Source organism: Oryzias latipes, chromosome 4, assembly GCF_053564925.1.
Source record: "Oryzias latipes strain Hd-rR chromosome 4, Olatipes_Hd-rR_3.1".
Classification (NCBI taxonomy): domain Eukaryota; kingdom Metazoa; phylum Chordata; class Actinopteri; order Beloniformes; family Adrianichthyidae; genus Oryzias; species Oryzias latipes.
The window spans coordinates 5,964,422-5,979,185 of NC_136240.1; the positions used below are offsets into that span (position 1 = coordinate 5,964,422).

Here is a 14,764-nt window from a genome sequence, read left to right on the forward strand (position 1 = left end):
TGGATGGATGGATGGAGAGATGGATGGATGGATGGATGGATGGATGGATGGATTGATGGATGGATGGACAGATGGATGGATGGATGGATGGAGAGATGGATGGATGGATGGACAGATGGATGGATGGATGGATGGATGGATGGATGGTTAGATGGATGGATGGATGGATGGATGGATGGATGGATGGATGGATGGATGGATGCACCTGGGTACTCCCTCAACCCCTGCCGTGACAGGAACACCACCGAGACAAACCTGCTCGAGAGAAGTCAGGAAATCCAAAAGCGACCAAATGCTACAGCACTTTGCTGAATACTGCATCCTCAGCAGTCTTCAAAGGATGCTGCTGGTTGGATTTTCATAACAGATAAAGACTGGTGATGGTAAATGACCTCCAGGGTGGAAAGGGTTACATAAAGAGTCTTTATGAAGCCAAAAAAACAGAATGAGCAGTGAAAGATTCCTGGAGCCAGTGATTGAACCTGACAGGAATAGAACTAGAGCATGATGTGACCGTTTTAGGGTTCATTTGTGTCAACTGCTGCCTGAAAAGTCATGTGCTAATGAGAGATAAACAGCAACAAAGCATCAGCGTTTTCTCCTTTTGTGTGTCCTCTTACTTCAAACCATTCCAAATCTAATTTACACTCATTAGTGAGCCTCCAGAGTACTTCTGCCTCACGCTGCAGACACAACCTGTAAGACTCTCCCACATGAATGTGAGAGACAGATACTTTAATTACCCAGGTAATGCAGCCAGATGCTCCATCGCTCTGGCAATGACAGTGATTAAAAGCAGTAAAATATTCATTTCAATCAGACACCCACACGCCACATGTATAATTAATGCACAGTGGAAGGACATGGTGTGTGTTACCACAACTACACACACACAGCTCTCCATCACCGTCCTCCCATCGCCAGCAGCTGTGTCTGTTGGGTAGAGCCGTGAAAATGAAGCTTGAAGTTTGAGACACTTTCGAGCAAAGCTCCACGGGGAAGTCAGAGGGTGGCCAGACTGCATTCTGGGACTTCATTCAGCCACCTACACAGCAGATGTGCCGGGTTTTCTTTCACTGCTTGGCTTCTCTCTGGGTGTGTTGTTGTTGGGGATATCGTATCTGGAGTTTGCCAACGACCAGGCATTGGGAGTGCTGTTCCGTCGCCCTCCGTCTCTGCTCCTCAGCCGTTCGGCCCTGGTGGATGCTTCAAAATGCCTCTGAGCTGCTTTCTCTAGTGGGAGAAAGAGAAACAAACTGAGACGTGAGGCGAGTTCACAGACATGAAGCAGACGTTTGGTTTCAAACTTCTCCTCTGGGCGACGTGTGTGGAGAGTTTCTTTATCCAGCCTCTGCACCAGCATTCAAAAAAGAAAAAATAATATAAATCTTAGTCAGTAATTATCTAACAGCTGGACTGAAATCTTTGCTCCTCTTCATCCCCGTCTCTCTCACTGCTGTCTCTGGTGTCCTCATTTTGACTGTTCCTTTATCGTTTGGACCAGTTGTCTCCAACCTTTTTCAGGTCACGGACCGGTTTGATGTCAGACAATATTTTCACACATTAGTGTCCAAACGGGCCAGAAGTTTAGGTTTAATATTAAAAATCTGAAAACATTAGATTTTTTTTATATGACGTTTAACCCTTCTGTTATCTTAGATGACCCCCCCCCTTCCATTGACGTGTTCTCCCTACCATGACAAAGGTGGATAAAGGTGGAAAGATTTCCTGTAATCCATGGACACCAGTGAAGATCACAAATCATTGAACAAAAAAGGTTCAGAGCACTGTCTAGTGGGTCTAGATGACCCAACTCCCAATGTTAAAGTGCCTAGGATAGCACAAGCGTTAAATGAAACAGAATAGAAATTGTTTCTGATCTGTAAAGAACTCAAGAAAAGCAACATTTCAGCTTTTTTTTTTATAGAATTCATTATAACACTGAGAAAACCCAGTCTCAGATCATCTTTCAGGGCAAGAAGATTTATCATCTGCAGTTTTTACATGAATGCTGATAATGTATTTTTTTCACACATGGGAACATTTTCTGTTCTCAGATTTCTTAGCAGATCCCTGCCTGATTCACCCTTGCTGACAAATGTTTCCACATATCAGAAAGAACTTTATGTGATTGAATCTTTGTTCTCTGTCAATTGTTTGGGGCTGGTTTAAACTTTATGAAGATTTTCCCTTTCAGGTCAGGTAGATGCTAACAACTTTAGCTGCGTCCGACTTTTAAGGTGGGACGAATAAATAAAGTGAAATCAAAAGACACAAACCGTTGTAAAACAGTTTTTTTCTGAATATAATAATAGACATGAATCCACCGTGTCAGCATCTTTATTATCTGCGTGTGTAAAACATTCAAATGTCAGTCACTGCATAGGCAAGCTTTATTGTTCTTCTTCGGTTTCCTCACAGACTCTTTTCTCCCCAAACAAACTTTCCAAATATGTTTTATTGTTTGGTTTTCGTTAGCTTTTACATGTTCAGCTACCACCTTTGCGGCCCAAGCAGCGCGTGATGCGTCAAGACAGACGATGTGGTGAACAGAATCCAGTAGATTTTCAAAATAAAACTTCCTTTAGTATCTGAAATAAACATACGGAAATATTCAAAGTTGGCATATGCATTTTCTTCTGTACCGGTCTGCAGCCTGGGGGTTGGGGACCACTGGTTCGGACAAAAGCAGTGTTGTATGAGCTTGGCTCTTCTGTTCCTGTTGACTGGTGTGAAGGCCAGAAGGTTCTGACGTTCCTCTGCTCCGTCACACGCAGACTGCAGGGTTGAATGTATGTCTATGATCATCTCACTTTGTGGATGTCACAAAACAGAAAATAGACATAATTTTATTCCCTTCGACATTTTAATTTATAAAACGCTGGCGTGTATTTCTCAATAAGAACATCTGACCATGGCCTTTCATTGCATCAAACAGTTTACATCAAACCAGAGAAAATTTAGGCAAAAGTAGGCAAAGGTTGGGAGTGGCACTAATCTTACAGGAGCCCATAGAAGTGGGACAGTTTCCTAATAAAACCAGTGCAGCAGCAGCTAAGCCCACAGTGGCTTTAGAAGGCCTCATGATAAGTTACTATTCCATGAGCAATCCCCCTCCTGCTCTCTTCAGTGGGTTCCATCTGTTACAGTGTCGTTCCTTTAATCTCATTAAATACTACTTTAAAACATCCTAAAGACGTAGGATTCTTTCGCCTTTGTTTTCCTGAGCAAACGGCTGTTTTCAGACATAACCACTAAGGTCCGTCTTGCTAAAAGTGCATAAAATGTTGGCTGTGATAGAAGGCAGGAGTCCCAGCTGGAGGACTGAAGTCCTCAGCCTCCAACACGCTCCTCCCACGCCACAGACCCGTCAATCATGAACATATTCCTCTCCAGATCTATAGAAGCTTTCCTGATTCATTCACAGCTTCCTGGCTAAGCAGATAACTATTCTTCTCTAAACATGGATGGGATTTGGAGTTTGGTTGCGCTGACTCGTCCCAATTATTCCGCCTTTTGTCATAAAACCACTCAGTTTTCTTTCTCAACAATGATTCCTGACAAATAAATGTGTGCTAAAAGCCTTTTAAAGGTGTTGTGGGTCAATTTTTGATCTGGCTTCACTCGGAGGCTTTGACTGGGATCTGGGTTTTGCTTAAATGATCCAGGCTTGGGACATAAGAGCGCACGCTTTGGGCAGCCTGCACTCCGGGCAATCCATTGGGGGCCGGAGCCGGTTGGAGCCGGTCTTCAGACCCTGGTTCTCGTCCCGTCTGCACTTTGGCTTTTTCCAGCAGCACACGCACTGTCTTTTGAAAGACGACCCGAGGGTCAGTGGAAGGCAGAGCAGGGCACAGACAGCTCTCCCTCAACTCCAAGGCCTGCAATAAAGAAGGACAACAGACACAAGCATCTGTTTATTCTAGTCACACCAACACTCGGGCATCATGATATGAACAAGTGGTGTAGCATTCATTGCAAACAGAATATGACAAGTCACAGAAATAATACACGGCAGCCTGAAATCACTAAGGGGCTACCTGCAAAACCCTAACCCCTCAGTGTGCAGTAACAATTAACTGAATAATTAACTGAATTAAGTTTTATTACTAGGATCAAAACAGATTGAAGTGTCTGAGATAGAAGGAAATGGAACAGCCCTTTAAACCATTAAAGAATTTTTTCAAAATTATATAAATCAATTATCAATGTTGGAAAATACCATTTGGATTTAGATGTGGTAGGTTTATTTCACTGTCAGGTAAAAATTATTAACAACCATCACAGTGAACAACACACATGTGATGTCATCAAAAACTGATCATCGATCATTCCAGTCCAATGAGTGGAAACACTTTGAATAAAGTCATGTGACCATCCAGTGTCTAGAATGTTCTAAGAATGTTCCCTTTGGATTCTTTGGATGTGGAAAAACAACAGTGGTGAACTTTAGGAAACTAAAATGTGAATGGATTTGACATTCATTCTAGTTTACTTGTTTGTTTGGACACATATTTCATTTACACTTGATGATCTGGAAGAAATCCAAGAATCTGGAAAACTTCACTGTTCAGTAGCAGGAATTTCTGTCTGAGTCTCACTGCTGGAAGTTTTGGACAAAGATGATCTGGATCCACTTTAGATCAGTGAATCGGATTGAATCTTTTCAGGAAATCAATCATTCAAAATGAACAAATGTCGAATCAAATTGTTCAAATGAATCGTTACTCCACTAGTAAGCAGTCTGGGTCAATGTTTCTATGGCAACCTCTCTGGCCAATGAGCAGTGAGCTGTTGGAAGTCCACACCCTTCCCATTGGAAAGTGGGTTCGAGAGTTTACAGATGGCCTGGTGAATTCTGTTGTCATTCAAACATCATTGTATCAAATCTGTCAAATGTTTTTTTAATGCTTAACGTGACATCACATGCTTTAACTGAGGCATCCGATTGGTCAGTTTAAAACTTGCACTACAGAAAAAATATGGTGAAAAAAATGAGGATCATTAAGAAGATGTTAAAAAAATGGCAAGAATGGTTATTCTGACCAATAGAATGACTGAGTAACAGCTGTTTCTTTCTCTATAGAAGTCTGTGGGATTTTGGCTTTTATGCCAGCAGGTACTTCCTGTTTCGAACGCCGTGGGTGGCGGTCCCTCAGTCCAGTTCTCTTATACAGTCAATGGTTCGAACTCATTTATTTCCTTAAGACAGTACTTTAACATAAATGCAGCACGTTTCTTTTAGGTAGTTTATTTAAAAGAGAACAGAGTTTCCCTCCGAGAGGAGACACTTGAAGTCACTTCAAGGCCGTTTGGAAGAACAGTTGCTTTTGGAGTTCTTTGAATCCTGACCTCTGGCAAGTGTTTTGGTTACTTCTTTCAAATAGTACAGCAGAGGTGCTCTGTGGGTAATAGAGGCAGAGCTAACAGATCCAGGGGTCACTTGGTTCAACCCAACTGTGCATGAACGTGCACGCTCTCCCTCACACACCACCTGTTGAGTTTCTGTGCTCACACATGAGGAGCGCTTCCATGAAAGCACTGATCCCCCCAGAAGAGTAGCTTGAGGCTGTTGCCCCTTACAAGGTTAAAAACGTCCCATCATGCATCACTTCCACCTGACTGAGCTCAGCTTTTAGCGAGCCCATCTGTGCCGCTGCTCGGAATCTGACAATTGGCTTTCGGGACACTATTATCACACCAGAAAATGTATCCACACATTAAAACTCCAGCTGATGAATCCCCAAAACAATCTTCTTCATCAGGTCACCGCCTGCAGCTACAGTCACCGCTGCTGGAGGTTAAAGTTCCAGTCTGGGAACGAGGACGCACAGAGCATGCATTTACTGAATGACAAATCCCCCTGATGGCCAATCAATGCCTTACTCACATGTCTGGTGTGTGAATCCAGTTTAGCAATACACTCACAGTATAAAGGTCTCTCAGACATGCAGGTTTTAATGGTTCAGATGCTGACAATCCTCATAAAAGCCCAGATCAAAACTGCTTCTGGATTCCTTTGCAGCACTGGGACACCGCTAACTGTCTTATTAGTTTGAGCTGCTATGACAAAGCTATTCTCCTTTGGGTCCTCCACAGCTCCAGGAGCCGGTAAAGCTACATGTTTATCGTGTCTTCCTTAATGAAACCTTCTTCTCCCCCAAACTTATCCTCCCTTTGTGACCCCATCTCTGCGTCTGCAGAGAAAAAACATCTCTAGATGCATCATTAACTCTCCTTGCAACAGCTCCTGGAGCGACTCCACCCCAAAAGGCTAGAGATGCTCAGGGTATTGAGGATCACAGGTTTTCCATTTTTGGCTCCAGACAAACATGTCTGCTTGAAAAAAGGGAAGAATTGATCAGCAAGTGTGTTTATACCTGCGGTATAAGCCGGTCCAGTTGAGCGGTTCTGTTCCTGTGGGATGGGTGTGTAGACAGCCACTCAGGCAGGGTGAGCTCTCCTGAAAGTCTGTCGGTGATCTCCAGCTGCTGCCAAAAAACAGGGCCAGCTCGCACATCTGCACACGCCTGGATGGACGGACACATGCGGACACAAAGACGCTGCATGACACCTGAAGGGAACACGGCATGGCAGCTTCCTGACCGCGCCTGCATGTGAAGCCTCTCTGAGCAGCTTCTTCTTGACCACAGCGCCCCCTGCTGTCCAGCAGACACATTACAGAATGTGAACCCTGCCTACAGGTGTGCCTGTCTGATACTAAACTGCTCCCCATTTTATATCTAGTTGAATAAAAAACATTGTATTATCAGCTCAAAGGCTGGTCAGAAACCAAATTAGGAATCTTCTCCATCAGTAGCTGCGATTACATGGACAAAAGTAATCGGAATGAACGCCTGATCAGAATAAAGAAGCGTCATGTAAACACGCCGTTCAGAATAGTCTGCCCCAATCAGACTCAAAATTTCTTTCCGATGGAGATAGGTGGGTTATGCTGATTGTTGATCCGATTATAAACAGTTTGTTCTGATCGTGGGTCACTACTGCTCTGATTTAGGTCATGCTTAGCGACGTGGCGCTCTAGAGGAGTCTTTGGAGCACAAACAGGACTGGCTGGCTGCTCCACGCATGTGAAGCATGTCTCTGAGCAGAGCAGCCGGACTTTTAGCTTCATGTTTGTGGGCAGGGAATGGTGCTTTGTTAGGGTGTGCACTCTGGAGGAGGTTTTGGACCGCAGTTCGTCCGGCCGCTCTGCATGAGTGAGCTGCAGGACGCTGTTTCAGGACTGGAACAGCGTGTGAGCTGACGGAGGCGGCTTTTGAATGGAGAAATGCCACGCAGTCCTGAGAAACCGTGTAAACCATCATGTGAAGTTATGTGTTCAGTCGTGTCCAGAATAAAAAATAGAGGCTGAGTTATTCCCAATATTTACGTTCAGTCTAGATCCAGATTGCAGCATTGACCACATGGATTTTAACTACATCTATGGCTAAATGTTGTTGTTGGCACATATTAGCCCAATCCTAACCCTTCTTTCTGCCAAGAAAAAAAAGCATGGATAAAAAAATTATGAGCGAACAAACACTTAATAATAATCATAACAATAATAAATCATGTTTAACAGATCATCTCGCTCTATGCAGCAGCTTTGTTTGTTTACAACAGAACTCAATATTTCTTCTTCTATGGTCGTTTCCTGTATTTTCGACAGTTCTGCACACATCCACATGATTTGTTCCGACTGAAAGTGTGGTGTATGTAAACGTTTGTCAAAATCGGATAAAGTTTTTCTAGGCCCATCAATCCGACTTTTGATCCAGTCAAAGACATTTTGGACATGTAACCATGGCTACTGACTGTTACGGTTGGGATTTTTTACAGGTATGTTGTTTTCATTGAATTTAAGCTAAACTTTTAACCATCTGGGCAGACCATCTCATGATTGTTCTGAAGAGCCGTTGCTTCTTCCTTGACTTTTCATTCTGTCTCAAACAGAGAACAAAAGTGTTTTTGGGAAAAAGTTCAACAGGTAAAGAAGCTGACTACAGTAACCAATAACCTTCAGTCCTACATAATGATTAACCTAAAAAATCCTCACATTCTACACTTAAAGGCTTCATCAGCCTCCATTAGACCAGACAACAGTGTGTTGTTGTTGAAAATCCATGTTACAGGTCTTTATGTTGATGCTGAAACAAAGGTCCAACCCTGAAGACCAGTCCAGGGTCAGAGGTCATGTCCTTTCTGTCCTCTCACTGAGAAAGCGCAGCTTTCTGATAGAAACTAGTTCATGCCATACCTTTGCAGCCAGCTGCAGTCCAATCTGATCCGCCTCCACCTCCAGTTTGCGACTGTAGGGGCGTTGGAACATCAGCTGAAAGTTAGTTCAAGATGAAACGAGTTGAGGACGATCGGCCCACATGAAGCTTTGGGTGAATGTTTAAAACCTACTGGGAACGGAAAGATAACAGAGGAGGGCCTCTTCAAATTAGGAATAGTCAAGTCTCACCTCTGCAAGCTTGTCCTTAGCCCACCCTCCCAGCAGGGCCATGGTGTCTGTGGGACACATGGCCCATATGGCTGTCAGCAGAAGAAGAGACAGGAGGTCCACAATGTGAGACAGGCTGGCCTGCTCTGCCTGGTGGGGGTCACAGGAGGTGACACAGCAAAAGGAGAGGAGGACAAAGTGTGCAAAAGAGACAGAGAGGAGTGAGGCTGCAGGAGCATACTGATTTTTCTCATCTGTCTTAGTAAAAGGTTTTCATGCAAGCAGGTTTACAGGTTTGAGCAGCCAATCTAATACAGCATGTTAAATGTGCAACACTGCACCCCCCCCCCCCCCCCCCCCCCATTGAGTTCCATCGGAGTTGAACCTCCGACAGTTTCAGACTTTCTGCAACTACAACATCAGGCTTTTAGAACCAAACCAAAGAGGTATTTAGGGAAGAGAATCCTGAAAGTTGTGACTGTTGGTGTGGCCATGGTCAACACAACAGGGTAATGACACAACAGTGCAGCTAAACCTCAGAAAACATGGAATCAGTGCAGAAGCTGAGCGATACTTTCAACAAATAGATGTATACCACGTGGAGGTGGGTTGGTCGCACTTTATCAGGTTGATAGGATAAAACTGCAGAACACCCAGGAGGAACGTTTGCTCCTGAACATCATTTTACTAGAAATACTTGCTGGAACTCTTCCTTGAGCACAGAAAGCTCTGCTAGTGTTCAGCTCAGCACTCTCCTTTCCCTACAGCACTACTGTCTGAATAAAGGAACAGTGTTTGCACTAAACTGGGCGTTTGGGTCTCACTGACTGCTGTTAATGACACATTTAGGGTGTTTTAATGGGAAACTTGGGAGGAAGTGTTACTTCATTATCTGAGAATGAGATATAGCACACCCAAAAGTCTTTCTTTACTCACTCCTTAAAGGGTAATACCATGCAAAAAGGTAGAGCGTTTAGCCATCAAGCCGCTGTTTTATGGAATACAACTCCCAGCTCAGTTTCTACATTCAAAGTTAGACTGAAAACATTCCTCTTTGGACAGGCTTATTATCAGACTAGCTAGTATTCTGAGATTACTTAACTTAATGTTAATGTGTTTAAATTAAACTTAATAACAATAACAATAAAGTTGTTACTAGGCTGGTAGAAGTTTCTTCGTTTTTTCCGGAATCCGTTTTTTTTTAGGAGCTTTTCCTTACCGCCAAGGGGGTCTAAGGGCAGGGATGTCCAGTTTAGTTTAGTCTGTTAGTTCAATTTAGTATTTTCCTATTGAATTCTATGCATTCATGATCCTTTTGATTTTATGTTTCACTTTTTCAATTACCGATACAAAGCCCATCGAGGCGACTGTTGTTGTGCATTTTGGCTATACAAATACAATTGAATTGAATTGAATGCAAAATCAATTTTTTGAGCTTTTAAGTGTATTATAATGTTCATTCCTCACAAAAAACAAGTGAAGAACCACCCCTTCCAGGAAGAGTCTGTGCTCTCCCATAGTTGAGCTATACCTATAATGAAAATTACAGAACTCTCTCATCTTTTCTTTTTAAGTGGGAGAACCTGCACAGTTGATGGCTGGCTAAATATATATATGGATATCGTTTACTCTGAAAGGCTTAAGAAAAGCATGATAGGCCCTTTATCTCTTGTGCTATCCTATGGGGTCCAGATGACCCCATCCTTACATTGACGTGTTCTCTCTACCATGACAAAGGTGGATAAAGGTGGAAAGATTTCATGTAATCCATGGACACCAGTGAAGATCACAAATCATTGAAGAAAAAAGGTTCAGAGCTCTGTCTAGTGGGTCTAGATGACCCAACTCCCAATGTTAAAGTGCCTCCAAGGCACGTTAACGTTGGGAGTGGGGTCATCATGACCCCACAAGACAGCACAAGGGTTAATCATGGGAGCGACCATGCTTTTACAGTGCATCATAAGAAAATAACTCAGCAGTGGCTCCAGATATCCACACGTTTCCGTTCCTAACATCAAACTTTATATCTTCCACAGTGCTGCCATGCAGTAGCCCATTCATATGATGAGGGGGAAGACACAAAGTAAACCGGTATAGAGCCGACAATAAAGTCAGCTTGATTTGGATTGAAATCTTGGGGGTCCATCACTCTCCGGCACTCGTCACCAAAATGCTCAGTAGTGTGTCCGACCTACAAACACGGACATAAAAACTCTCAAAGCTTCATTACAAACCGCTGTACCTACAGAGTGATCAAGTATCACGTGAGCCATTTCATGTCCCAGGACGATTGTGAGCTGATCAGCGTCTGCCACGGCATCCAGCATCCCCGTGAACACGAACACCTTCCCATTCTAGAGAAAGCAAAAGCTGCTCTGAATCGGAGCCACGTCCTGTTGAAACCAACAAAAACTGTTTTCATCCGTCTTCCTGTTACTTACTGGCAGGACAAAGGCATTGATTTGGGGCTTTTTCACCACATGGACACTCCAGGGCCTTTCTGACACCTTCGGGATGTCCTTGTTCCTTTCTGCAAGCACCTGCACCAGCCGATCCACCATCTGGTGACGAGGGTCGGTGTCTGGAAGCAGATGCTCTGCAAACTCCTCCAAGTACTGCAAGGCAAAGACAAGTTCCTTCGTCTTTCTTCAAACTTTGGCTCCGCCTCCAACCTTCATCGTTCCATCCTGTCTCACCCCCTCGGCAGTCAGAGCGGCCAGCTCCAGATACGCCTCCTTGCTGAACAGCAGCAGGCGCACCCGTCCAGTCAGCGGGGACTCATCTAGGTGTGTCAGGAGGAGGAGGGCCACAATCACCACGGCAACAGCCCCCCCGGCTGACAGATGCCAGCGGCGCCTCAGGACCCAGTCTCGCATCAGCTCACGGCGGTTCTCAGGCAGAGCTTTCCACCACTTCCTCAGACTCCTGCTCACAGAGGAGACCAGCAGGTTTTATGCATCACTGTTCATCTTGCCGTTTGCCTCTGATCTGCTGGACAGAGGTTTGTCTGAATCTGGTTCCTTTCTGGGAGGTGTCGGACAAAGAAAGCCAAAGATTTGAGAAGAAGCAGGAAATGGAGCGGTGGACCCGCTTGGTGTTGCCCAATGACGTCATTCTAACCTTTCTCTCTCAACCGGTGCCTATTTGAGGGGCTCAGGCGGTTGAGCAGGTCGTCCAATGACCGCAGGGTCGGCAGTTCGATCCCCGCTCTCCCCAGTCAACTGTTGTTGTGTCCTTGGGCAATACACTGTGCGGCTCCACTGGTGTGTGAACGTGCATGAATGTCCCGGTGATGGTCAGAGGGGCCATGGGCGCAAACTGGCAGCCACGCCTCTGTCAGTCTGCCCCAGGACAGCTGTGGCTACAACAGTAACTACCATCACCAAGAATGATGGACACACTGTAAGAACTTAGAGCATCTGGAAGAGCGCAGATAAATCCAATCCATTATTCTTATTATAATTTACCCTCATGATGTTTGACTAAGTCATTGCTTTGAGGGGCGGCGTGATGCAGCGGCAGGGCGGTCGACCCCTGATCGAAAGATTGCAGGCTCGATTCCCGCTTAGCCCGCCTACATGCTGAGGTGTCCTGGAGCAAGACACTGAACCCCACCTTGCCTCTGGTGGAAGGTTGGCGCCAGTGTTCGGCAGCGGAGCCGCCATCAGTGTGTGGCTGTGACTGCAAAGCGCTTTGGGCCTTCAAGGAAGGAAAGCGCTAAATAAGTATACGCCATTTTGCTCATTTACAAGATGGAGACAGAAAGGAAGCAAAAAGCCAAACTCGTAACCATTTAGTTTTTATGAATGCTTACGTTATCTTTTAAACTGATGATAGAAATGATTGGATTTTCTGAGGGAACACAGAGGTTAAACCTGCTTTATCACATACTGTCCTGCTGAGAATAAAAAGAACCCAAACAACTGCCCTCTTTTAACCCAGAACAAGAATAATCATCTAAATTCATTTGATCTCAAGTAGAAGTTTAACAATTCCTTATCCTACCATCCAATCAGATTCATCTGTATGAGGCAAGTTGTTCACCAAATCAACCAATTCTATTACAAAATTCTTTCAAAATAAGATAAATTGATCATCGATATCGGAAAATACCATTTGGATTTAGATGTGGTAGGTTTATTTCACTGTCAGGTAAAAATGATTAACTACCATCACAGTGAACAACAAACACGTGATGTCATCAAAAACAGATCAGTCCATCATTCCAGTCCAATGTGTGGAAACACTTTGAATTTAGAATGTCATGTGACCATCTAGTCTAGTTTTCTAGAATGTTCTAAGAATGTTCCCTTTGGATTCTTTGGATGTGGAAAAACAACTGTGGACTCAACTTTATTGACCTGAACTTTGGAACGGTTTAAGTAATGAGCTCAAACAATGTTCAAATATTCAAATATTCAAGAAAATGTATAAAGAAACTCTTATTTAAGGATATGAGGATAAGAGGATTTAAGGATCAACAGGTGTTTGAATAATTCCAAATCCATGTGTAAACTTGATTGTGGTGAAATAATCAAAGCTCTTTTAATTACAACCACTGAGTGTTACATTGTAAAGTGCAATAATGATTACTGAAATGTTTAAATTACAATCAATAAGCTATTGATTTTATTTTCTTAAACTGCAATGTGTAGCAATAATTACTGGTTTAATGTTATCATGTGTTCTAATGATAATCAATTATTATTACATATCGGTATCGTTACTGTTTACTGAAATCATGAATGAATGTTTTCTGAAGATCATCAATCATTACTAGGCACTGGATTTTGTTACTTCAAGAGAATCTATCTGATCAGAACCGGATTTAAAACACTGTTAAACTATCAAATGAATGAACTCAGTAGGGGTGGGATTATATAAGCTTGCTTCTTCCCACTCCTTCTCAAGCAATAAATCAAACTCTACTTATATTTCAGTTAATTATTACTGTATTTAATTAAGCAAATGTGATTTAAGTGAGGATTTTGTTTTGTTTTATTTTCTGTCTTTTTAATCTATGCATTTCATCATTTCTGTAATGACTTTGATAAATATGTGTAAATTCTTTATTGCTTTGACTACAATGCTTGAAATAAATCAATCAAAATCAAAAAATCTAATCAAAAATCAAACTTTAGGAAACTAAAATGTGAATGGATTTGACATTCATTCTAGTTTACTTGTTTGTTTGGACACATATTTCATTTACACTTGGTGATCTGGAAGAAATCTGGAAAACTTCACTGTTCAGTAGCAGGAATTTCTGTCTGAGTCTCAATGCTGGAAGTTTGGATGAAGATGCTCTGGATCCATTTCCGGTCAATGAATCAGATCGGCAACCACAAATTTTGACATTAATCAAATAGTTAATTTGAATGGTTCCAGTCCTGCTTTTCAGTGTCAGCTGACAAACACTGTGGTTATGGACAGAACACCAACATTCTGGGGTTTAGTGTCAGGAGAGTAGAAACCTCAGAGCAAATTCTACTGTCAGGAGGTCACTTTGAACAACGATCTGTGGAGCGACTCTTCGTACTGAGCTTTGCTCTGACGGCTCTCATACTGAGCATCTCAGAGGATGCATCACCTGACGGCCTTACCTGCCCAGCAGCATCGCTGCCACCTTCTGGAGGGGCTTCAGGACCAACCACAGCAGCGGAGCCGGCACCGCCCCCCTGCGGGGAGATGCGTGGAAGCAGCGCCCGGGGGACGGCGGGAAAAGGTGCGGAGGGACAGTCGGTGTGGGTCTCGGACAAAAACGGCCACAGAGAGGCGAGCCGGCGGCTGCGGGTCTAGTGTGAGCTGACTGGAGGCTGACGTGAGGGGAAAGGGGGCGTGTCTTCTGCGCTGGACACGCAGCTGGACAGAGGCGGAAGTTCCGAGCTGAAGCAAGGATGCGGAAGTTCCGCGCGTGACAGTTGAGCATCGAGTGCATCTGTAGTGGAGTCTGTTGTTCCGGTTCTGAATAAAGACTGTTGTTCTTATGGCATGACGGCCGATTCTGAAAATCGCGGTCCGTGACCTTGGTCACTTCCGGCAGTAGAACCTCAGTTTGCCGCTGTCTTAAAGTTCGGTTCCGGCGGCGTGACGGCTTCGCGGCGACAAATGTAAAAAAAAAAAAACACCTTCTTCTTATTCAGAGAACGTTCAGAAAAGATGAACTGACAGATGAACCGGCCTAACTTTACAGTTCCGCTCTGTTAAACACTCCCCCAGAAACACTCACCTGCTGAAGGTTCCGGTACCGACTTAATCCAAGTTTCATGGAGCAAATGGACAAATGAACAAATGAATGAAAGCTGTCCAACAGCA

At 43.8% G+C, this 14,764-nt stretch overlaps 1 protein-coding gene across 1 annotated transcript; it reads right to left on the reverse strand.

Moving 5' to 3' along the window:
- Nucleotides 1-2,324: 2,324 nt before the first annotated feature.
- On the reverse strand, nucleotides 2,325-14,677 carry oma1 (OMA1 zinc metallopeptidase). The gene is made up of 8 exons (XM_078945633.1): nucleotides 14,053-14,677; nucleotides 11,146-11,374; nucleotides 10,891-11,064; nucleotides 10,696-10,803; nucleotides 8,471-8,599; nucleotides 8,261-8,335; nucleotides 6,381-6,530; nucleotides 2,325-3,881 (listed from the first exon to the last, which is right to left on the reverse strand). Exons 1-8 carry the CDS (start codon nucleotides 14,385-14,387, stop codon nucleotides 3,621-3,623), a joined length of 1,461 nt encoding a protein of 486 aa, XP_078801759.1. The 5' UTR covers nucleotides 14,388-14,677; the 3' UTR covers nucleotides 2,325-3,620.
- Between the last annotated feature and the right edge of the window lie 87 nt (nucleotides 14,678-14,764).

Bases quoted from the DNA above. Each gene is read 5' to 3' on its own strand.
- oma1 (XM_078945633.1), bottom strand. From the start codon at position 14,387: ATGCACTCGATGCTCAACTGTCACGCGCGGAACTTCCGCATCCTTGCT. The intron at 11,375-14,052 runs GTAAGGCCGTCA...CTCTGTGAGCAG, and splicing joins GCAGCGATGCTGCTGGGCAG to GAGTCTGAGGAAGTGGTGGA. The intron at 3,882-6,380 runs GTATAAACACAC...TCTTTATTGCAG, and splicing joins TGGACCGGCTTATACCGCAG to GCCTTGGAGTTGAGGGAGAG.